General features: G+C 45.8%; 1 protein-coding gene across 2 annotated transcripts in view; it reads right to left on the minus strand.

The window, feature by feature from the left end:
- Positions 1-596: 596 nt before the first annotated feature.
- LOC121009529 (cytochrome P450 2A5-like) overlaps positions 597-26,041 on the minus strand; it is a 111,833-nt gene continuing 86,388 nt past the window's right edge. Inside the window, exons 8-10 of one of the 2 annotated variants that reach the window (XM_040442728.1) lie at positions 23,813-24,000; positions 22,030-22,171; positions 597-1,646 (exon numbers count right to left, since the gene is read on the minus strand). In XM_040442728.1, the coding sequence (XP_040298662.1) occupies positions 1,465-1,646; positions 22,030-22,171; positions 23,813-24,000 (512 nt within the window). In that variant the 3' untranslated portion in view covers positions 597-1,464. Of the gene's footprint in view, positions 1,647-22,029; positions 22,172-23,812; positions 24,001-26,041 lie in introns of those variants that run through there. The other variant, XM_040442729.1, reaches the window with a different exon arrangement.

Below are 26,041 nucleotides of genomic sequence, written 5' to 3' on the forward strand. Positions count from 1 at the left end.
TCCCAGTGTACAATAGTTGGCAGCTGATCTATGGGTTTAGAGACACCAATGCCAAACACCAATCGATTAGGCGATATCTGTAGTCAGGAAACAGGCAGAGGTCAGGAGAAGAAGAGTTCATGCAAATCCAATCCAAGGGTCAGGCAGCACAGGATCAGTACAGGGAACAGCACAGGTGATAACATATGGGCAGAGAGTTAGACTCCAGAAATCCAACTGAAGTCTGAACACAGGCAGACAAATAGATTACAGCTTTTTTGCAACATCTAGGATGCTAGAAAGACTGATTGCTCAGGCAAGGGGTGGAATAAACAGCCCAGCATATATAGGAGGGCTGATAAGCACATTAGTCAGCAGTAGTGTTGAGCGAACTTCTGTTTTAAGTTCGGCGTCTAAAGTTCGGCTTCCGGTTAGCGGAGAATCCCGATATGGATTCCGAATTCAGTTGTGGTCCGTGGTAGCGGAATCAATAATCGGCCATTATTGATTCCGCTACCACGGACCCCAACGGAATTCGGAATCCATATCGGGATCCTCCGCTAACCGGAAGCCGAACTTTAGACGCCGAACTTAAAACAGAAGTTCGCTCAACACTAGTCAGCAGCTGGACACAGAGTAAAAAGAAGAATTAACCTTTGCGTTTCAGCAGTGTATGGTCTCTTTAATACACATACAGAAAGAGGCCTTGCAGCGAGGTTGCAACCTGCAGCGTGGAACACAGGGATCTGGTAACGGACCCTGCTGCTGGAGGACAGAAGCTCGGTGAGTGACAGTATGGTGGCGAGCACAGTGACTCTACATGACACACTGGCCAATCAAAGTCATGCACTATATACTGCTGAAGCCAATGATTGGCTGCACGGTGACCTGGTGTGGTCAAGATGTCAATGCTGCAGCTAATAAGAAGATGTCAGCACTGCATTATGAGATTGTGATGCTGGAAGTAGCAATGTGAAAAGGTTGAGTATGACTTTTTCTACCTTATCATATTAACTGCTACTATTTAACTCAGACAATTCCTTTAGGGTCTTTCATCCATATGGCAATGCTTCTGAATGGTAATCACTACGGGTTAATATTTTGGACCATTTGTGCCACAATTTGCATCTATGGCTCTGCATTTCCCCTAGAAGCAATACTTCTATAACACAGCAAATGCCAATGCGCATTGCAAGCCAATAGTGCCATATTACAGGTCTGTACAACACTGATGAGTAATATGCCTATTTATAGAAGGCCTAACTGTTGGGCTTAAGGTCATGTTTGGCCTAGCTTATTGAAACTGGCACATTAGTACATTTATTTTACTACACAATGTAATTTATCTTATATAATAAACAATTTTCAATTTTAATACATACAATTATTATTTCCTACTGCTGCTGGCATATGACTCTTAGCTTCCAAGCTTGCAACAATTGATTCTTGTAAATGCTCAAAGTAAAAATTCAATAACAAAATTAATTAACGCGGGATGAAGGCCAACTGGTAAGAACAAGGAACATTTCCAAATCCACTCATTTGAGGTGATAAGTCTATTTCTTCTATGCTCATAGATGACCAGAGGCTGAAATTCTGTAAAATGGTGGTGATAAACAGGAAGAGCTCCATTCTAGCAAGACCTTCTCCAAGACAGATCCGTTTGCCTGGGGAGTAATGGAATATTTGGATAAATAAATAAAAATACGTAGTTGCCTGTACTCCCAAAGATTTGACGTTTTAGAGATGCATCGTATGTGGAGCAATCATTATCTCTATATGGAGACAAATGATCGCTACTATGATTTTCATCCTTATACAGTTTCATTGTCTTCAGGCAGCACATCCCTTTTTACACAGGGTGATGTGCTGCCGGTAAACAATGATTTTAGGTGCAGTATGAAAGATATAACTACGAATCCGAATTATCTCACACTTCGCGGTAATGTGTTACAAAGTGAAAGTAAGAAGCCCGGGAATGCAATATAACCCTTAATGCCGTGCAGCCAGCAAATCCGCAGATAACCATTCCCTGTGATGTCACAGCCCGTGAAAGCCTCATCCCACATGGTCTCCACCATTTCACTGTGAGCTGAGCTTAGGGAGAGATGTGACAAGCACTTGTGCGCTAGGAACAGTGTTGCAGAAAGCTATTAATAGAAGAATATTGGATAGGGAGAGTGCAAATATATTACAAAAGGGAAAGTGTACAGAGATTGTAGGGAGAGTTTTTAGAGACTGTACGGAGAGCATAGGGAGACTGCAGGGACAGTGCAGGTTGAGTGTAATTGACATGTGCATCTTGTTGAATTGCTGCCACAATCCCAGTTAATCTGTTAATTTATACACAGAATTACTGCGCTTCAGTATTAAAGGGCGGTTTAATATATTGCAGCATTTATCTTATTCAACTGCTGCAATATTCAGTTAATCCGTTACATTAACCCCTTCCCGACTGCAATCCGTTTATATACGTGATACTTGCACATGCCCCCATCAGCTACCACGTGTATAAACGTCAAGCCAGCTCTTTAATCCAAGCGCTGCAAAGCGCTTGGATTAAAGCTTCTGCCCCTGTCCTGCTGCTGTCAAGGACAGCATACAGTGCAGTAATCCCGGCAAGGGACCAATCAGAGTGGCCCCTTGCCGGCAATCGATCCGATTGGTTAGTCTATGCAGACTAACCAATCGGATCACGGCAGTGAAAAAATGCCTGTTCCAGGCTCTGATCTGCGCTATGCAGATCAGTGCCTGAAATCAGGTAGTGTCCTCGTGCCCCCCGATCTGTGCCCCCCGATCTGTGCCCCCTTCCTGTGCACCTCCAAGCCCCCCCTTGTCCCCGCCTGCCCCTGATGCAGTTCCCCCCGCTCCCATCCATATTCATGCAGACTGCCCTGATGTGGTCTGCCCCCTCCCCATACATTCCTCCTGCCCCCATTTCTGCTGCCTACCTCAATGCTGGCCGTACCCCCCCCCCCTTTCCAGTGTCAGTCAACAGAACTTCGGGATGATTGATGTCATTCCACTCCTTTAAGGCCCGGATTAAATGCTGACAAATCTGATCCGTGAGGGGACAAAAGATATGGCACCTCCATTTTATGGCCACCTGAGCCTTGAGGAGGATGAACTTGCAGAGGAGGAGAAGGAGGACATAAAGCTGACTACTGAAGAAAGCACCCAGCAGCAGCAGGACATGCAGCAGAACCTCAACCAGCAAGTAGTGACATACTTGGACTACACCCATGATCCAAGATCCCCTGAACTACTGGGCATGCAAACTTGAATTGTGGCTGCAACTGTCCGAGTTTGCCATGGGAATGCATTCCTGTCCAACCAGTAGTGGCATCAGAGCAGGTGTTCAGTCCGGTGGGGGGGATGACATGCAGATGACACGCGTTGCTCTTAGAATCACTGCACACTTCACTTATTTGGGCATTCACAGGGCCAAAACTGACCAAATAACTCAAGTATGAACTCAGCATTACAGGTCGATGTTAGCGCCAAGAAGAAGCGCACTCCTTTTACACTGCCGTCAGCTGATTCCACATAGATGTCTACAGAACCTGTTCTAATAAAGAAAAAGACACAAATGCAATAGCACTCTGCAACCAGCATTCTACCCTGCCTCTGGATTTTGTGTGGCTATCATGGCCCATAACAGGTAGGTACTAGTGTTAGGGACCACTCCATAGAGGCGACCTTGACGTGGTGAGTGGCTTATTACGCTTTGGCCAAAATGTACACCAATGCCTCATCCAGCATAGAGGCAGGGCAGAATGCTGGTTGCAGAGTGCTATTGCATTTGTGTCTTTTTCTTTGTATACGTATTTCGCCATAGCGATGTGCACCTGCATATAGGGTTGTGCTGATTGAATCCCCCACATCTGTTCTATTAAAGGCTTATACAAGTAGAGCCCCCCTAGACAGAGTGGAGAGGGTGTCAGCAGTAAGTTTGTGTTGACGTCAGTGATTATTTTGCCCTTCCTCTGACCTGTCAGAACAATAACCCCCAAACAACGGATCCTGTCTGTGGAGCATCCGCCTTCACTCGGTAAGCATTTGGTCAGTAATCCATCAGTATTGCTAATGCCAAAAAAAACAGGAGTGGATCCAAAACAGAGATGACCGAGTCAGCCATTCAAGAACAGCTGGGTTGCTGGTCAAGACAGGACCGCTAGATGACACTGGGAGCTCAGGCCTCTCGCTGGGACTCCTGCTGCCACACCCCTTTACTCTGCTGTGACCTGTGCCAGAAAAAATTAGGCCTCTGCCACTCCCCTGTGCAGGGCCTGACACTTCTCTGTCTGACATACTGTTAGATCAGATAAATAAAAGGAAAATAAAACACCCCAAAAAAGTCTATAATTTTCTCACTTCACCACACAACGGCTAATAAGCCCTTTTTTTCCCACTAATACACGACAAAAAGGGCTGTAATTTTCTCACTTTACCACACAACGGCAAATACTTTTTTTGTGCCACTAATACACACAAAAAAGGGCTTTAGAACATATAACTGCACCGCTGAACAGCAAATATATTTTTATTTTGCCACTATTACACACTAAAAAGGGCTTTAGAACATATAACTTCACCTCTGAACGGCAAATAGGCCCTTATTTAATTATACACGCCATAGAAGGCTTTAGAAGATGTAACTGCACTGAACGGCAAATATATTTTACTTTTTTCCACTTATACATGTCATAAAATGGCTTTAGAACATATAACTGCACCGCTGAACGGCAAATATATTTTACTTTTGCCACTAATACACGACAAAGAGGGCTTTAGAACATTTAAGTGCACTGCTGAACGGCAAATATATTTTACTTTTGCCACTAATACACGATAAAAAGGGCTTTAGAACATATAACTGCACTGCTGAACTGCAAATAGGCCCTCAATGATTCCTCCCTATCCTTTCCCTACACCTTGAATAATCTTTGACTGAACTTGTAAATCGTTTTTTTAGCACAATTAAGTTTTTTCTAGCACTGTCCTTAGAGCCTGCTGACGTGTGCCCCTGCACTAAGTACACTGGAAAATGGCAGAATTCAAGATGACTGAAGCTATTTATAGGGTTGTGACATCGCAGGGCTGGCTGGCTGCTAATTGGCTGCATGTATGGCCTTATGGGTGATCCAGCCTTTCCAAAGTTCTTTGCTCCATGTCCTTACACATGCAGCCGTCATTTAAGCAAAAAATGTGATTCGTTACTACAAAGCGTGAGGAAATTCGGATTCAGTGCGAATCAAATTTTTCCTGAAATTTGGATCGAATTCCACTTTGTCAACTTCGATTTGCATATCTCTAAGTAAAAGGCCTCTTTCACACAATCATTATTTTGCATCAGTATTTGAACAGTATTTGTAAGCCAAAAGCAGGAGTGGGTCCAATACACAGAATAAATGCAATTATTTCCATTTTATTTTTGTTTTGGACCCACTCCAGGTTTTGGCTTACAATTACCGAGCACCCGTGCACAATGGAAGTCAATGGGAGAACCCAAGCATTAAACCAGGCACCCCCTGCTCTGGAGAGGGGAGGGTGTGTGGTTCATAGGAAAAGGTCAGAAATTGATGGAAACACTACTGAAATGATTCGGGAACAGCATGGGGAGGATGTCTGGATGCATCTTGGACTCCCAGGTCACTGCTGGGAACGATGTTGTCTGAGTAGTAAGCAACTTTTACAGACTGACGATAATACGCACCAAACAGAAGATAAAATCGATTTTAGAGGAAAAATTGTTAGGAAATAGAGTTGAGCGGACACCTGGATGTTTGAGTTCGACGGGTTCGGCCGAACTTCGGAAAAAAGTTCGAGTTCGAGACCCGAACTTGACCCGAACTTGACCCCGAACCCCAACCCAATTGAAGTCAATGGGGACCCGAACTTTTGAGCACTAAAATGGCTGTAAAATGTAATGGAAAGGGCTAGAGGGCTGCAAATGTCGTCAAAATGTGGTTAAGAGCATGGCAAGTGCTCTGCAAACAAATGTGGATAGGGAAATGAATTAAAATAACATAAAATACGTCTAAATAAAAATCAATCATCTTGATCTAGGAGGACGAGGTCCATATGGACTAGGAGGTTGAGGAGGCGGTGGATGTGGTGGTGTAGGTGGAAGTGGCGGTGTAGGTGGAAGTGGCGGTGGAGGAGGAGGAGGTAGCCTACACTGCTTTTTGTTTTAAAATGTATTTATATATTTTTTTAATTAGGGTACTACCCCAAAACATTGGGAAACATAACCCCTCTGTCGTGCTAAACACACGTTCAGACAATACACCGGCTGCAGGGCAGGCCAGCACTTCCGAGGCGTTAAGGGCAAGCTCAGGCCATGTGCTCATTTTGGAGACCCAGAAGTTGCAGGGGCTGACCCCTATCAATTAGTTTGTGTAGGCGTGTGCATATTTACTGCCCCACCATGTCGCACGTCCCCGTGATGTTCACGATCCAATTTCATATCTGCTCTATCAACTTTCGATGTTCTTTTATGCGCCTACCATGGTGATTACGGGTGGCAGGGAATCAGGGTTCCAGGCCGGAGAGGCAGCGTGAGAAAAAGAGACCAAATTTAAGGGAGATAAATTTATTTAAAAAATTTGGGATCGAGCAGAAATGTGGGAAAAGCTATTGAGGCGCAAATGTAGGACAAATTACAGAAGCCCAAATGTGGGACAAAAGAGTCAAGCGGAATTGTGGGAAAAGCTATTGAGGCGCAAATGTTGGCTAAAAGAGTATAGCGGAAATGTGGGACAAAGTATTGAAGTGCAAATGTGGTACGACTTGTTTAAGTTTAAGCATTGAATCAAAGGAGGTGGCGAGCATCAATTAAAGAAGCATTTCAGAAATTTTATTCCCTGTCACCTATGCAGAGCAGGGGTTTATTCATGTCTAAAATTGTATAATGTCAACCCAAGAATGTAACAGAAAAATTACAGAAATTAATTAACCTCTCTACTTGGTAGAGCAGGGGTCTTTGACAGAAAACAATTGTTTATTGTCACCCGGAAATGTAAAATAAAAATGATTGAAATTTATTAAGCTGTCAACTAGGTAGAGGAGGGGTATATTACACCCAAAAACTGGTGAATTTGACTAGGGTTGAGCGAACCCGAACTGTAAAGTTTGGGTTCGTACCGAACTTTACGATGTTCAGCACCCGAACCCGAACATTTCAGTAAAAGTTCGGGTTCGGTCTTCGGGTAATATTAATATACCATCAGATCGGAGTTTTCTCCAATCAGATGGTATATTTTAACTTGAAGCGTCCCCATCACCATGGGAACGCCTCTATGTTAGAATATACCATCGGATTTGAGTTAGATTGTGAAAACTCAGATCCGACAGTATATTCTAACACAGAGGCGTTCCCATGGTGATGGGGACGCTTCAAGTTGGAATATACTGATAACTCTGTACATAACGGCCCCCTGCTGCCTGGCAGCACCTGATCTCTTACAGGGGGCTGTGATCCGCACAATTAACCCCTCAGGTGCCGCACCTGAGGGGTTAATTGTGCGGATCACAGCCCCCTGTAAGAGATCAGGTGCTGCCAGGCAACAGGGGGCCAGACCCCCCTCCCTCCCCAGTATTAAAATCATTGGTGGCCAGTGCGGCCCCCCCCCTCCCTATTAAAATCATTGATGGCTAGTGTGGCCCCCCCACCCCCTATTAAAATCATTAGTGTCCAGTGCGGCCTTCCCCCTCCCCATCATTGGTGGCAGCAGAGCGGCAGTTACGATCGGAGTCCCAGTTTAATCGCTGGGGCTCCGATCGGTTACCATGGCAGCCAGGATGCTACTGCAGTCCTGGCTGCCATGGTTACTTAGCACTTTTAGCAGCATTATACTTACATGCGCTGTCTGTGGCCGGCCGACGCTCCGACTACTGGTAAGTGAAAGGTCTGTGCGGCGCATTGCTTATAGCACAGACCTGTCACTTACCAGTAGGAGGAGCGCCTGGCCGGCCACAGACAGCACACGTAAGTATAATGCTGCTAAAAGTGCTAAGTAACCATGGCAGCCAGGACTGCAGAAGCATCCTGGCTGCCATGGTAACTGATCGGAGTCCCAGCGATTAAACTGGGACTCCGATCGGAACTGCCGCTCCGCTGCCACCAATGATGGGGGAGGGGGGAGAGGGGAGGCCACACTGGACACCAATGATTTTAATAGGGGGGGGCCGCACTAACCACCAATGATTTTAATAGGAGGGGGGTGGGGGTGGGGGCCGCACTGGCCACCAATGATTTTCCAATGATTTTAATACTGGGGAGGGAGGGAGGTGGGGGCTGCACTGGCCACCAATGATTTTAATACTGGGGAGGGGGGGTCTGGCCCCTGCTGCCTGGCAGCACCCGATCTCTTACAGGGGGCTGTGATCCGCACAATTAACCCCTCAAGTGCGGCACCAGAGGGGTTAGTTGTGCGGATCACAGCCCCCAGTCAGAGATCGGGTGCTACTAGGCAGCAGGGGGTAGTTATGTACACAGTTCTTAGTATATTCTAACTTGATGCGTCCCCATCACCATGGGAACGCCTCTGTGTTAGAATATACTGTCGGATCTGAGTTTTCACGATCGTGAAAACTCAGATCTGAAAAAGCTAATAGTATTATTTTCCGTTATAACCATGTTATGACGGAAAATAATAAAGTGAAGTTCGGGTCCCCATTGACTTCAATGGGGTTCGGGTCCAAGTTCGGATCAAGTTCAGGTCACGAACCCGAACTTTTTTTTAAAGTTCGGCCGAACTCCCCGAACATCTAGGTGTTCGCTCAACTCTAAATTTGACCATAAAATGTAACTGACAAATGTTATTTTTTTTTACCGGTCTAATAGGTATAGCAGTGGTACATCACACCAAAAAATTGCTGAATTTCACCAGTAAATTTAACTGCTTATATATATTTTTTTTTTTTACCGGTCTAATAGGTATAGCAGTGGTACTTTACAGCAATTAATTGCTGAATTTCACCAGAAAATTTAACTGACAATTTATTTATTTTTTAACCGGCCTACTAGGTATAGCAGTGGTACTATACACCCAAAAATTTGTGAATTTGACCCAAAAATGTAAATGACAAAGTAGTGAAAGGATATAAAATAAAACACGTACAAAAAAAATTAATTTATGAGGTGGAGTTCCATATGGAGTAGGAGTTTGAGGAGGCGGTGGACGTAGCGGTGTAGGTGGAAGCGGCGGTAGAGGAGGAAGAGATAGCCAACACAGGTTTTTGGTTTTAATAAAAAAAATTAAAATTAAGGTACACTCCAAAAGAGTGTGAAATATCCAAAATACAAACATGAGCAATTGAGCTGCAGTATAACAATGGCTGGTTAGTGCCGGTATACATGTCTATTCTGGACAAGGTAAGGACAAGTCCTGAGGGATCCATGCCTGGTTCATTTTAATGAAAGTGAGCTTGTCCACATTGGCTGTGGACAGGCGGCTGCGCTTGTCTGTGATGACGCCCCCTGCCGTGCTAAACACACGTTCAGATAATACACTGGCTGCAGGGCAGGCCAGCACCTCCAAGGCGTAAAGGGCAAGCTCAGGCCATGCGCCCAATTTGGAGACCCAGAAGTTGAAGGGGGCAGACCCATCATTCAGTACGTGTAGGCGTGTGCACACATACTACTCCACCATGTTGGTGAAATGCTGCCTCCTGCTAAAATGTTCCATATCAGCTGGTGGTGCTGGTTGTTGTGGCGTGCTGACAAAGCTTTTCCACATTTCGGCGATGCTAACCCTGCCTTTTGAGGTGCTGGCAGTGCCCCAGCTGTGTTGGCAACCTCTTACTTTTCCTCTGCCTTCGCCTTGTGCTTCCACTGTGCCACTGCTGTCAGGTGGGTTTGTACTCGCGCATCTTACGATCACGCTCCAGTGAGGGAATTAAGGACGGTACGTTGTCCTTGTAACAGGGATCCAGCAGCGTGGCCACCCAGTCATCAGCACAAGTTAGAAGGTGGGCAACTCGGCGGTCATTGCGGAGACACTGCAGCATGTAGACGCTCATGTGTGCCAGGCTGCCCAGAGGCAACGAAAAGCTGTCCTCTGTGGGAGGTGTGTCATCTGTGTCCTCTGTATCCCCCCCATCCTGCTGTGAACATGGTTCCTCCTCCTCATCCTCCAGAACTGTGCCCTGGCTGGACAATTGTGCTCCTTGGGTTTGTGGGTGCAGGAACCCACCCTCGGAGCCACTTGGGAATGACTGGCCAAAAACCCTACAAAATGATCCCTCTTCCTCCTCCTCCTGTTCTACATCCTCTTCCATCATCGCCAGGAGCGTTTTTTCAAGGAGCCATAGAAGTGGGATAGTAACGGTGAGAACGGCGTTATCGGCACTGGCCATGTTGGTGGAGTACTCGAAACAGCGCAACAAGGAACACAGGTCTCACATGGAGGCCCAGTCATTGGTGGTGAAGTGGTGCTGTTCCGCCGAGCAACTTACCCGTGCATGCTGTAGCTGAAACTCCACTATCGCCTGCTGCTGCTCGCACAGTCTGGCCAGCATGTGCAAGGTGGAGTTCCATTTTGTGGGCACGTCACATATGAGTCGGTTAGCGGAAATGCTGAAGTTACGCTGCAGCGCTGACAGGCGAGCAGCAGCAGGGTGAGAACGCTGAAAGCGTGCACAAACGGCCCACACTTTATGCAGCAGCTCTGACACATCGGGGTAATTTTTAAGGAATCTCTGCACGACCAAATTCAGCACATTCCCCTGCAGTTGGCACCTGTGTTTCGTCATCATCCGAGACGTGCTGCGATGGTCCTCCCATGTACTCATCTTGAAAGCTAAGTGGTGGGGCATCGGTGCACTCAATCTCTTCCACTTCTGGGGCAGGGCTAGGTGGATGGCCCTGGGAATAGTCATCACAAAGCAGAAGAGACTGCTGCATGACTTGGGGCTTAGACTGCTAGGCTAATTTGCAAGGGGTTGAGGTGAAAGACTGATGGACATCGGCTGCAGGTGCCAACTGTGGTCTTTCAGCAGGAGACTGGGTGGGAGACAATGGAAGGAACTGGATCCACTGTCAGCAACCCAATCTACTATCGCCTGTACTTGTTCAGGCCTCACCATTCGTAGAGCAGCATTAGGCCCGACCAAATACCGCTGCAGGTTTTGTCGTCTACTTGCACCTGAGGAAGGGGTTTTACTTGTGCGTGTAGATGGCACAGATCGACCACGTCCTCTCCCTGAAACAGGAGCTCCACCAGCAGCACCAAGTCTTGGGCCACGTCCCATATTTGACGCTCTCCTCATATTTTTCGAATTTAGGATCTTGCTCTAAATGGGTGTTTAATTAATAGTAGAATAGAACGACAGTATGTAAAGGGTGTACCTCACACGGCCTAAAACAGACTAGGCCTCAATTAAAGATTTTTTTTGCCCAAAATGGCTGTATTTTAAATGCCTGAATCAAACCCCTGTATGTAAAGGGTGTATCTCACACGGCCTGAACCAGTGTAGGCCTGAATTCAATATTGGTGCACCAAATGGCTGTATTTCAAATGCCTGAATCAAACTCCTGTATGTAGAGGGTTTATCTCACACGGTCTGAACCAGTGTAAGCCTGAATGAAATATTTCTTTGCCCAAAATGGCTGCTTTTCAAATGGCTGTATTTCAAATGCCTGAATCAAACCCCTGTATGTAGAGGGTGTATCTCAGACGGCCTGAACCAGTGTAGGCCTGAATTACATTTTTCTTTGCACAATATGGCTATATTTCAAATGGCTGTATTTCAAATGCCTGAATCAAACCCCTGTATGTAGAGGGGGTATCTCACACGGCCTGAACTAGTGTAGGCCTGAATTAAATATTTCTTTGCACAAAATGGATGTATTTCAAATGGCTGTATTTAAAATGCCTGAATCAAACCCCTGGATGTAGAGGGTGTATCTCACAGGGCCTGAACCAGTGTAGGGCTGAATTCAATATTGTGCACTAAATGGCGGTATTTCAAATCTCTGAATCTAATCCAAATGCATTAAGGGTGTATCTCACAATGACATCTGCATCAAAGGCTGCCAACTACATTTTTTTGGCACAAACGAGTGTTTGTTTAACAACTGAATTTGACAGCAGTAAATAAGCCTGTAATTTCACACGTGCTGATGCTGCAAGGCATGAAAATACTATTTTTTGACAAAAAAAGTGTGTTTTTCAAACCCCAGAAAATGATAAATGTATTTCTAGCTTAAATTGCACACTGACTAATCCAGATGTTGTAGATTGCCCAAAAAGTGTTTTTTTTTTGGTAGCAGAATATGAAAGCTTTATATATTAAACTTAAATGTAACACTTGCAGATCAGGAAAATACAGGTTTTTGGCAAAAAAGTGTGTTTTTAAAACCCCAGAAAATGATCGGTGTATTTCTACCTGAAATTGCACACTCACTAATCCAGATGTTGTAGTTTGCCCCCAAAATTGGTGATTTGCAATGTCCCAGAAGCTCAGATGCAGTGCTGGTGCACTGAGGTTGAATAAAATGGCCTCTGCCGCCGCCCACCTAACTAGCAGAATTATAAAAGTTATTTTTTTTTGGTCAATGAGCTCAGGGCAGGGTAAAACGATTGTGCCTTGCACCCACACAACTATTTCTCTGTAGATCGCTGAGTTAGATTCTCTCCTATTCTCTCCCTGAAATCACAAGTCCAGCGGCCCTCTCCCTACACTAAGCACAGCAGAGTGACGTGCAGCGCTACGTGACTCAAGCTTATATAGAGCCTGGGTCACATGCTGCTCTGGCCATTCACAACCATGCCATTAGTAGGCATAGCTGTGATGGCTGCTAAGGTCAGACACTTAACCGCTTGTTGATTGGCTGCTCTGCAGAAAGCACCGAACACCGAACCCGAACTTTTACTGAAATGTTCAGGTTCGGGTCCGGAGTCCAAAAATCCTAAAGTTCGGTTCGCTCAACCCTATTAGGAAACATTCTTCCTATATATTTACTTGCATATAAAGTGCAAGTGCTGCCAAAAATTACAAGGAAGAGGCACTTTGATACAACCTGTATATCACATAAAGGAGGGCCTCATTCACATTGTGGTACAATTGTTCAGGTAGTGGGACACCTACACTCATAATAAGGCCTATGCACTAAGGGAAAGGGCTACCAAAAATTACAAGGAACTGGCACTCCAATACACCCTTTATTACACATAAAGTAGGGCATCATACACACCCTTGAAAAATTATGATTGATGGCCTGCTGTTGACCCTCAAAAACATTAGGAGCAAGGGTCTACTGCTGAGCTGACCATCTAAAAATTTTGTAGGCGAGGGCCTGCTGCCGAGCTAACCATCTAAAACATTTTGTGGGCCGAGGGCCTACTGCTAAGCTGACCATCTTAAACATTTTGTGGGCAAGAGCCTGCAGCCGAGCTAACCATCTAAAAAATTTTGTGGGCGAGGGCCTGCTGCCAAGCTGACCATCTAAAACATTTTGTGGGCAAGGGCCTGCAGCCGAGCTGACCATCTAAACAATTTTGTGGGCGAGGGCCTGTTGCCGAGCTGACCATCTAAATCATTTTGTGGGTGAGGGCCTGCAGGGGAGCTGACCATCTAAAATAATTTGTGGGCAAGGGCCTGCTGCCGAGCTGACCATCTAAAACATTTTGTGGGCGAGGGCCTGCTGCTGAACTGACCCTCTAAAACATTAGGAGCGAAGGCAGCCTAATAAGCATGTTGATATGATGGAGGAGGACGAGAAAAGGGAGATTGAACCATATACCCTTTTTAGTGGTGGAAGGGGTGCATGGGAATACAGTGTATTCAATACACCATAAAAGCCACATTTAGAGTGCCTTTATGTTCAGCTGCTTTCCTCTGGTGGAGAAGAGAAGTCAGGGGCAATCCAGGTCTTGTTCATTTTTAAAAGAGTCAACCAGTCAGCATTTTCAGTTGACAGGCGGATGCGCTTATCAGTTATTATGCCCCCAGCAGGACTAAATACACGCACTGACAAAACACTGGCGGCTGGACAGGCTAGCACCTTCAAGGCGTAGAGCGCCAGTTCGTGCCACGTGTCCAGCTTGGACACCCAATAGTTGTAAGGCACACAGTGATCACTGAGGAAGCTGACACGGTCTGCTACGTACTCCTTCACCATCTTTTAAAATGTTTCCCTTTCTTGTGACACTAGGCTGCACATCAGGTTGAGGGTGTTGGCGGGGTGTCATAAAACTGTTCCAGGCATTGAAGAGTGTTGCCCTGCCTCTGTTGGAACTGCTGTGTGTTCCCCTCCTCGGTTGGCCAAGGAACTACATACTTTGCAGCCAGCGTTGTTAGCTGAAAATTTTTGGAGCAATTTTTCCACAAGGAACTTCTGGTATTGCACCATTTTGCTCGTCCTCTCCCACCACAGGAATGAGAGATGAGAAGTTCTCTTTGTAGCGGGGGTCTATAAGGGTGAACAACCAGTAATCGGTGTTGGCCAATATGCGTACAACGCGAGGGTCACGGGAAAGGCAACCTAACATAAAGTCAGCCATGTGTGCCAGAGTCACAACAGACAAGACTTCTCTGTCCTCATCAGGAGGGTGACTCTCAATCACCTCATCCTCTTCCTCCTCTTCTACCCATCCACGCTGAACAGATGGAATAAAACTTCCATGGGTACTACCCTCTGTAGCAGAGGCAACCGTCTCCTGCTCCTCCTCAAAATCATCCAATTCAAGCTGAAAAGACGAACTGAGGGTGGTCTGGCTATCACCCTGTGTACTTTCTTCCCCCATTTCCACCTCATACACATGCAAAGCGTCCACCTTTATTGTGAGCAGCGAGCGTTTAAGCAGACATAGAAGTAAGATGGTTACCCTGATAATAGCGTTATTGACGCTCACCAGCTGTGTAGGTTCCTCAAAGTTGAGTAAACCATCACAGAGGTCAGACATCAATGCCCACTCGTCGCTTGTGAAGAGCGGAAGCTGACTGGAAATGCAACGATAATGTTGCAGCTAGTATTCCACTACTGCCCTCTGCTGCTCACAAAGCCTGGCTAACATGAGGAACGTCGAGTTCTAACGCATGCTCACGTCACACAACAGTGAGCTGGCAATTGCAAGCGCTGCTGCAGCATTGCCAGACTGGCGGAAGCTGTCGATGACTTGCGGAAATGGGCACACACGTGGCGCACCTTCACCAGTAGCTCAGGCATATTGGGGTGGGTTTTCAGAAACCGCTGAACCACTAGGTTGAACACGTGGGCTAGGCATGGTATATGTGTGAGCTTGCCGAGCTCCAAAGACGCCACCAAGTTACGGCCATTATCAGACACAATCATGCCTGGTTGTAGGTTGAGTGGCAAAAGTCACAGCTCAGTCTGGTCCCTTATCCCCTGTAATAGCTCTGCGGCGGTGTTCTGTTTGTCACCTAAGCAGATCAGTTTAAGCACGGCCTATTGCCGCTTCCCCACTGCAGTGCTAGACTGCTTCCAGCTACTGACTGATGGCTGACTGGTGCTGCAAGATGATAATTTAGAGGTGGAAGTGGAGGAGAAGGCAGAGGAGGAGAAGGGGGGTTGCAGCCACTAATGTAGGTGGGGGGGAACCCTAATGGAAGTAGGGCCCGCAATCCTTGGCGTCGGAAGCACCTGTGCCATCCCAGGGTATGACTCGCTCCCAGCCTCAACAAAGTTCACCCAGTGTGCCGTCAAGAAAATGTAGCGTCCCTGGCCACAAGCACTTGTCCATGTGTCAATCCTTAAGTGGACATTCCCAATAACTGCATTGGTCAGGGCACGGGTTATGTTACGGGACACATGCTGGTGTAAGGCTGCACACCGTGAAAAATTATTGGCAGCTAGAGACAGAGTACTATAGGACAGCCGCCATCAGGCTGGGGAAAGCCTCAGTGTCCACAAGCATAAATGGCAACATTTCCAGGGCCAGCAATTTGGAAAGGTGCTCATTTAGTTCTATGATCTGTGGGTGGGTAGCTGGGTATTTGCACTATCGATCAAAGGCCTGGGGTATAGACATCTGTACGCTGCGATGGGACACAGAAGTTGATGTGCTAGCTTATGGTGCTTGCGAAGATCCAGATGCACGGCGGGAGGCATCTGGGCCTGCGTCTTGGACAGGGGATTGGCCAGAACGTAACACAGGGGAAGAGGAGGCAGTGGTGTGACCCGCAGACACCCTATTAGGGTGCTTTTATGCCTTGTGGCGGATCATGCTGGATGTGGTGAAGTTGCTAGTGTTCAAGCCCCTCATTTTGGTACGGCACAGATTGCAAATGTCAATTCTTTCATCGTCCGCACTTTCCTTAAAAAAAAAGCACCAGACTAAGGAACAGCTACCCCTTAGCAAGAGAGATTGCCGCAAGGGGGTGCTCCGAGGAACAGTTGTGAGCCTGTTTGGTGTAGTCTTCCATCTCCCTTTTGCCACCCCACTGCCTCTTCCAGACTGTTGCGGTGCTGCGGATCCCTCCCCCTCTGTGCTGCTGTCCTCGCTCGGCTTGCCACCTTCCCAGGTTGGGTCAATAACTTTATCATCCAGCACCTCCTCTTCTACTTCCTCACTCTGGTCATCCTCCTGACTTGTTGACCTAAAAAAAAAACTCACTTATTGACATCTGTGTCTCATTCTCATCATGAAACTCTTGAGACACTAATTGCGGTTGGCCAACTGTGTCTCATCATCATCATCCACCTCGTGAAACACTAATTGCCGTTTCTCACCGTCATCTTCCTCTGACTGTGGATGCTCCAGAGTTTGGGAATCAGGGCACAATATCTCCTCATGTTCCTCTTCAAGCGGGCTTGGCAAGAGGCCCAAATTAAGGAATGGCGATGAAAACAGCTCCTTAGAATATCATAGTGTGGGATCACTTGTTTGCCAAGACTCTCCATGGTGGGTGAAAGGAGTATCAGGGTGAGGATTCTTTTGACCGGACTTGGCTACTGAGACTGGACATTGTGGAAGACAGGATGGTGCTTAAAGAGTGGTGTCCTGCGCCGCCCTGCAAACTGGGACATGAAGCTAGGTATCGTAGATGAGTTTGTTTCTTGTGCTCTCGCAGCAGGAACAGTTTCACCGCGCCCAGGGCCACGGCCTCTGCATGCATCATCAGCATCACGGTCATTTTTCCGTCCCTTATTGCTCACCTTGCACATATTAAATGGTATATATGCTTGCAAGTATGTCACACGTACAGTAGCGCAGGTTTTGTAAGTGTATGCACAAATAAAGTACACAGAATGTCACAGATACTTTTAGGATGCGCACACGTTAAACAGGAGGTATAGCGCAAGTAATGTCGCTGTCACCACTGCCTAATAAAAAATTACACTGAATGTATATCACTGATATTTAGGATGCGCACACGTTAAACAGGAGATATAGCGCACGTAATGTTGCTGTCACCATCGCCTAATAAAAAATTAAACTGAATGAATGTCACTGATATTTAGGATGGACAAACGTCATACAGGAGATGTAGTGCAGGTAATGTCGCTACCACCAGCAGCAAAAAATTTTGACTGAATGTCACTGATATTTAGGATACGCAAACGTTATACAGGAGATGTAGCACAGGTAATGTAACTGTCCGCAGCAGACACCGTCTACAGAAAAAGTACACTGGATGTCACAGATGTTTTTAGGCTGTGACACAGGAGATGTAGCGCAGATAATGTCGCTGTCACCAGCGGTGAAAAAAATTACACTGAATGTTATTGATATTTCGGATGTGCTAACGTTATACTGGAGATGTAGCGCAGGTAATGTCGCTGCCATCAGCAGCAAAAAATTAAACTGAATGTCACTGATATTTCGGATACGCAAATGTTATACAGGAGATGTAGCGCAGATAATTTAACTGTCCACAGCGGACACCGTCTATGGAAAAAGTACACTGGATGTCAGAGATATTTTTAGGCTGCGCACACGTTAGACAGGAGATTTAGCACAGATAATGTCGCTGTCTGCAGCGGCCAAACAATTGTAAGCTATTTAGCGCAGGTTGCACTAAAAATTAGAGATGGGACGGGGGATTCATCGAATCCACGAATCCCTCGAATCATGCTGGATTCGTGGGATTCGTGGACTTGAATCCAGACGTAATTTGCCTGAAACGAATCCGACGAATCCGGTGGGAGGGACTGGGAGGCGGAGCTGGGGGCCGGTGCGTTCACTGTGCTCCGGCCCCTCCGCTCCAGTAGTTATATAATGTGTAATTGTGATTAATAATCATGCTGCCCCCTCTGTGTGTAGTATTACATTCAATAAATCTTACTTACAGCCAGCTACTGCTATCGTAACAGGCCGGCCGGGCAGACGAGCGGCAGCGTCACTGACTGACGTCACCTGCCTGAGCCGCCTGCTTTATGAATGAAGCGGCGCAAGCAGGTGACATCAGTCAGTGACGCTGCCGCTCGTCTGCCCGGCCGGCCTGTTACGATAGCAGTAGCTGGCTGTAAGTAAGATTTATTGAATGTAATACTACACACAGAGGGGGCAGCATGATTATTAATCACAATTACACATTATATAACTACTGGAGCGGCAATGGGGGGGGTCTGTGGATGACACTGTTTAGGGGTGGGTGGTGGGTCTGTGGATGGCACTGTTATAGGGTGGGGGGGTCTGTGGATGGCACTGTTATAGCATGGGGGGGTCTGTGGATGGCACTGTTATAGGATGGGGGGGGGTCTGTGGATGGCACTGTTATGGGGTGGGGGGGTCTGTGGATGGCACTGTTATGGGGTGGGGGGGTCTGTGGATGGCACTGTTATGGGGTGGGGGGGTCTGTGGATGGCACTGTTATGGGGTGGGGGGGTCTGTGGATGGCACTGTTATGGGGTGGGGGGTGTCTGTGGATGGCACTTTTATGGGGTGTGGATGGCACTGTTATGGGGTGTGGATGGCACTGTTATAGGATGGGGGGTCTGTGGATGGCACTGTTATGGGGTGGGGGGGTCTGTGGATGGCACTGTTATGGGGTGGGGGGGTCTGTGGATGGCACTGTTATGGGGTGGGGGGGTCTATGGATGGCACTGTTATGGGGTGGGGGGTCTGTGGATGGCACTGTTATGGGGTGGGGGGGGTCTGTGGATGGCACTGTTATGGGGTGGGGGGGTCTGTGGATGGCACTGTTATGGGGTGGGGGGGGTCTGTGGATGGCACTGTTATGGGTTGGGGGGGTCTGTGAATGCCAGGGGGAGAGGTGAGAGGCACTATGATACTACTGGCACATTGGGGGGAGGCACTATGATACGGGCACATTATGGGGGGAGATGTCACTATGATACGGGCACATTATGGGGGGAGATGGCACTATGATACGGGCACATTATAGGGGGAGGTGGCACTATGATACGGGCACATTGGGGGGGAGATGGCACTATGATACCGGCACATGGGGGGAGGAGAGAGGCACTGTGCACTTGATACTGGCACATGATTAGGGGGGCATCTATGGGGACACTTACTGGCACATTATTGGGTGGCACTGTGGGGGCATCTACTGAGGCCACAAAGAAGGGGTATTTTATATGGGGGGCTCTGTGTGGTACTAGTATTATCAGGGGTATTATCTGTTTCTGCAGTATAGTATTGGGGAGCACAGCGGCACAGTATTGGGGGTGTTAGGATGATTTGTCCAGAAGATGGGAGAATGATGGAAAAGTAGTAAACTAAGATTTTATTTTTTTTTGTCAAGCTGCAGAGACGAAAAATGGCTGAAAACTGGTGGTCTGGTCTGAAGGTCTGAAAGGAGAAGATGAGGAAAGAGAACATCTACAAGAGACGTCACTGGATGTAAGAGGTATGTGGCTGTATTACCCTGTATGTTCTGTAGTGATAGGAGCAGGGGTCATCGCGGTCATATAGGGTGCGACCGTGACTGGGAGGTGGAGGTTCAGACAAACTGACGCGGTCTGACTTGGTTTCTTACACCGTGCGTTCACACAATTATGTACAGGATTCGTAGGATTCGAGATTCGAAAGATTCGATATATTCGAGAACCTTTTCAGATTCGGATTCGAAAAAATTTGGATTCGTCCCACCTCTACTAAAAATATATATTGCTGCCACACACAATAGTCCTTAAAAGGACTCTTGGGTCTATAACAAGTATAAAAACTAAACTATTGCTATTTCAATACCTACACTATCTCTCCCTTCTGCTCTCCAGCTCTCCCTGACTAATACTGAGCCGAACACGTGTCATCGGGTGCTATATAGCACCCGATGATGCGTTATAGCCAGCCAATCACTGTAATGCCAGCAGCCAACATGGCTACGGCATTACAGTGAATGGCAGTAGTTACCTGCACGTTTATTGGCTGCGTAGCAGCCAACAAACATGCGGGGAGGAGACTCGAGCATCGTGCTCGAGCACATGCGGTATTCGGTCAAACACCATGATGTGCCGAGCATCGCGATGCTCGAGCCGAACTAGAGTTCGGCCGAGTATGCTCATCCAACACTAGTGGGACCCATTGTAAACTCTAATCAATTTCATGTGAGATCCCTAGGTCGAAGACCTTAAAGTAGTCAGTGGTTGGTAGTGAAACACATAGTGGAACATGAAAGTATCGAGACAGAGCCATGGGTCAGAAACAGAACCCGAAGATTAAACCAGGGTGAAAAGTTTAACAATTCAGAAGAAGTAAGCAAAAGGCAGAGTCAAACAGGAGGCAGAAACTCAATAGCAAGAAATCCAAGGAGCAAAAAGCAGAGTCCAAGATCAGAAGCAAAGTCAGAAAAAAGGAGTCTATATGCAACAAACTGAAACTGAAACTCAGACAAGGAATAAAATACCTGGTTATGTTTAAATAGAAGGTTACCAGTCCAGGAGTAAATGTGCTCGTGCATACAGTAGCAACAGAACATATCAATGGGAAAATATCAAAAACACTTTTTCTGTAGCAATAGGGTGTGTGAGACATAGGATCCCAGGCAGGTAGTTAGTTACATTGGAGGAAATTAAATTAGACCTAAAACCTTTAAGAGGTTGTCTACTGCATATGATATCTTTAATCTAGAAGGGAGACTTGGAAGCTGATCACAGGGAGTCATGCTGCTGGAACCTCCAACAATTAAATATATCTTGCAGCTTAAATGGGTTCTGCAGTTTGTTTTAACTGATGATCTATCCTCTGGATAGATCATCATCATCTGATCTGCGGGGGTCCAACACCCGGGACCCCTGCAGATCAGCTTTATGAGAAGGCAGCAGCGCCTCGTCCTTCTCACAGTCTACCGCTGGCCCAGTGATGTCACGACTAGTATCAACTGGCCTGGGCGCTGCTAAGCTCTGTCGCCGCTGCCTTCTCAAACAGCTGATCGGCTGGGGTCCCGGGTGTCGGACACTATGCTCTCTGGATAGATCATCAGCATCTGATCGGCGGGGGTCCGACACTCGGGACCCCAGCCGATCAGCTGTTTGAGAAGGCAGCGGCGACAGAGCTTAGCCGCGCCCAGGCCAGTTGATACAAGTCGTGACATCACTGGGCCAGCGGTAAACAGTGAGAAGGCCGCGGCGCTGCTGGAGCGCTGCTGCCTTCTCAAACAGCTGATCTTTAGGGGTCCCGGGTGTCAGACCCCCCGCCGATCAGATGCTGATGATCTATCCAAAGGATAGATCATCAGTTAAAACAAACTGTAGAACCCCTTTAAACTGGCAACACGTGTTTCATTTCCCTGCACTGCTGCCACATGGAAAATTAAGTATTTCATGATACCAAATATAATAGACAAATCTGCTGTGTCCTCCAAAGCAAGATATGTGTTCTGTAGCAGATGTTGATGGTAGCTTTAAATGAGTTCCCCCCTCTATTAGAAGTGCTTTATTATGAACTTTGAAATAATTTGGAAAATTTCTATTGTTTTCTTCTTTTGTTTGGATTGTATCTCTGAGATGCCCAAAACACTGTATGAAAATTCACCCTAAATTGATAGCTATACACACTTTTTAAGCTCATTACCAATCCTCACCTCACCCGTAATTACATAGACCAAAAATCTGATATTTTACCTGGCTTAATGATTTTAACACTCATCCAGTTATCAGTGCTGAACTGTTACCTGAAGAAAACGGCATGAATCCATCATTCCGAATAAACATTCCTTTATCATCCAAAAAATGTCCTGGATTGAATTGATGTGGGTATTTAAACTGCTTTGGATCTTGTAGAACAGAACTGAGCACTGGGTAGATGGTTGTATCCTAAGAATGGCAATTAGATAAATAATAACTATTATGAACATTTCTTCATATCTATTCAAGATTATTATCCTTTTAACTCTATCATTACTAGTGTTGATCACGAATATTCGAATTTTTAAATTTTATCGCGAATATAGGTATATTGAAAATTCGCTAATATTTCGAATATAGATCTATATATTCGTAATTTCGAATATTCGGAAAAAAAAATCCCTTTTTTTTTTTTTTAATTAGTACACATGATCCCTCCCTGCTTCTAGCTTGTGGGCCAATAAGAAGGCTGCAATATACTTGACTTTAGGAGTAGTAGTGTTTGCGAATTTTGCTCTATATTAGTTTTTTTTCGAATATTCGCTATATTGCTATATATTTTGTTTGTTATTTTGTTTGTTATTATGAATATTCGAAAAAACTAAATTATAGCAATATAGCGAATATTCGAAAAAAATCGAATATAGAGCAATTTAGCTAATATAGTGCTATAATCTTCTTTGTCTAATAGTTGTAAGTTGAAAAATTTGCAAACAAATTCGAATTCGAAAATTAGAATTATGAAAATTTGCATATTACACAATCATTAACTTGCCGATTTTTTCAAGTAAAAAAAAATCGTGAATTTTCGACGAATATTCTACAAAATATTCGCGAAATATCGCGAATTTGAATATGACCCCTGCCGCTCATCACTAATCATTACTCCATTATTAAAAAAAACATATCATGACCCATCCTGCACAACTAACTACATACCAGTTTCCAATCTTCCTTTTATCTCTAAACTCCTGGAGCGTTTGGTCTACTCTCACCTCATCATCTATTTCTCTGCTCACTCTCTCCTTGAACCATTACAATCTGGTTTCCTCACCCTACATTCCACAGAAACTCCCCTCACCAAATTGACAAATGACCAAAATGCAATGGGAACTACTCTCTGCTCATTCTCCTTGACCTCTCTGCAGCTTTTGACACTGTAGACCACTATCTCCTACTCACCATGCTCCAGTCTATCGGCCTAAATGACACTGCCCTCTCCTGGTTTTCTTCATATTTCTCTAACCGCTCTGTCCACAGTGTTGCACCCCCCTACATCTCTTCTCTTATTTGTGTCTACCACCCTAGTCATCCTCTCCGTTCAGTCAATGACTTGCGACTGACTTCTACCATAATCCAAACCTCTCACTCCCAGCTACAAGACTTCGCCCGAGCTGCACCAGTTCTCTGGAACACCCTACCCCAGGAAATTAGGTTAAACCACAATATATAAACACATCTTTTTAGGGTGGTCTATCATATCCCCTGATCTAACTCCTCTCCATACATGCAACCAGAAGCACTACGGATACCAGCTGGTGACTGGCTCAAGCAGCTTTATACCTTCTCCCCTATTTTCCCAAAATGGCTGGACCATTGTACAAAACAAGCACCTTTTCCTTTTGTGTCACCCCTATCTCCTAATAGATTGTAAACTCTTGCGATCAGGGTTCTCATTCCTCTTGTAATTATTGACATGTCTGTTGCTATGTTATTTATGACTGTTTGTATATGAAGCCTGGAACTGTAAAGCACTGTGAAATGTGTTGGCAATATATAAATAAAGATTATTATTATTATTATTATTATTAGAGTACAGCATGACTTTACCTTTGGAATTAAAAATCCTCTAAATTTCATATCACGTGTTACTTTGTGTGGGATTCCCAGTGGTAGGAGGTCGATAAATCTTTGAATTTCATGGATTACAGCATCCATATAGGGCATATGAGATCGATCTTCTATGTATGGGGCCCTGTTCCTTCCAATGACTCGGTCAATCTCTTCATGGATGCGTTCTGTAGATATAGAAGGCAATTGGAGTACAGTATGAGCATAATCAAAGCATTCATGCTGATATTCTATACCAGGTGTGAGGAATTCCAGCCATAATTTAATTCCAGCCATTTGCTGTCAGATAGAGGGAATAAACTCCACAGGAGGCCTGCCTTCAAAGCAGACCACATGTTTGCATTCACACCTCACTCAGCCTCAGTGGCACCTCAAGCCATTCTGGCACAATGAATGCTGATGAGGGGGCTGAGCTGCTCAACAGAAAAAAGAATCCTTCAGACATCATGGAACCGGGCGTTCATAAGGAATTATGAATTTCCCGTCCATCACAGGCATAAACTGGTTTCATATCTGCGACCCTGGATCAAGGTGGACATGCCCCTGGTTGTCGTTTGGTGGTTGGGTGCCAGGAAAGGGGGATACAGAGATCTCTCAGCAGGAACCTAATAACTACACCATGTTTGGTCTCCACCTGTAGCCGGAACCCAGGTGGATCAGTTGGTCCCAGAACCATCTCCCTGTGACCTTCTGGTCTGGAGCTATGGGCCATAATGGGTTTTGTGGGCCTTTGGCTACCAGGACAAGGAAGGGAGGGTGGACTCTTCTCAGAGGGAGGGAGGGGAGTGACCGACTACAGGTGAAAAGGCCCATGCAGGCAGAGGCCAGGGTCTTTCTCTGAAGGGGGTCACATCGAGTAATGTGTTTGAGGGGACCGTGTACAAACTGCTGACATCACTGCCACCATGTGACTACAGCCAAGCATTACAGCAACCCAGAATTCATCATAACCTGAAAGACTACTCATCCACCTGTTAACTGACCCTTGCTCTGTTTAACTCCGTTGTATCATACCTCCTGTATTTGCACATCCGACCACTGTATATTTTCTCTGTGTATATTGTGTATTGTCTAGTGCGCCCTTAAGGCAATTAAATATATAATTTAATCTTGTGCTGTCCTTGTATTTCGGTCCATCAATCCCCACGTTGTGTTTTTCGGCATAGTTTTACACTACTGCAGGTTGGTTTCTCACCCTATATAATCCGTTAGTGGACCAGGCTTATATCAAACGAAGAACTGGTGGCAGTCTAACTGGCTGGAAAAGCTCTGTTTCACTGGGGCAGTGAAAAGGCTCTCTCAGCTTGTCAGGGTTGTGAGCGAATGTGGAGTTACACCGGAGGCCGCGTGGACCACCCTCTCTCACGCCTGTGCCTTCCTGTACCTATGTGGACAGGAGGGGTCTGTGTAAACTGTACCAAGCTGACCTGATATGCTCCCAGGGAGGGCGTAACGTCACGTCTTCGAAACCAGTGACTAATCCGTATCTTGTGAGCTCGACTTAGTTGACGTCAGGCGGGGCCACGAGGTGCGGTATTCGTCACACCAGGATTACGGAACTGCCCTTTTGTGCTCAACAAACTATTGTAATGAATAGTGGTAGGTTGTGGTGGCTCACTAGCAAGTAGTTAAGGTATGGTGCTGCAAGCTCATATAGAGGGAATCACCCCACCCTCTCTTAAAGGCAAATGTAGTAATAGAGTAATGAGCGAGCACTCATACACTTGGCAACCAAATTGACATGTGCAGAAAATATTTATTATATCCCCATAAAATACAAGTAATAAAATTTATAAGAACAATGTAGCAATAATATACAACATTACAGTCACATATTGTGGTAGATATGATCAACACTATATTCATATGACTCAATAGTGTCGATAAATTCAATAATATATATCACACCAAGAAACTTCAAATATATGCTGTTATTTGGGAAAGAGGGGGTATTATCTTCTAGCGCTCTATCCCAATTTGGGAAACTGAATGTCACTGAAAATGTTGTAGGTGTATTCACTGGGAGCGCAATATGTTCATAAAGTGTCCACAGGAATCCTGATAATGTGAAAAGTCTCTTATAGCATATCCTTTTAAGCTCGATATGAGCTTTGGATTGGAGAAAACTTTAAATCGATGTTTGGCTTAGGCCTCATGCACACGAACGTTTTTTTTCACGGTCCGCAAAAACAGGGTCCGTAGGTCCGT

The sequence above is a fragment of the Bufo bufo genome, chromosome 8, assembly GCF_905171765.1.
Source record: "Bufo bufo chromosome 8, aBufBuf1.1, whole genome shotgun sequence".
NCBI lineage: Eukaryota > Metazoa > Chordata > Amphibia > Anura > Bufonidae > Bufo > Bufo bufo.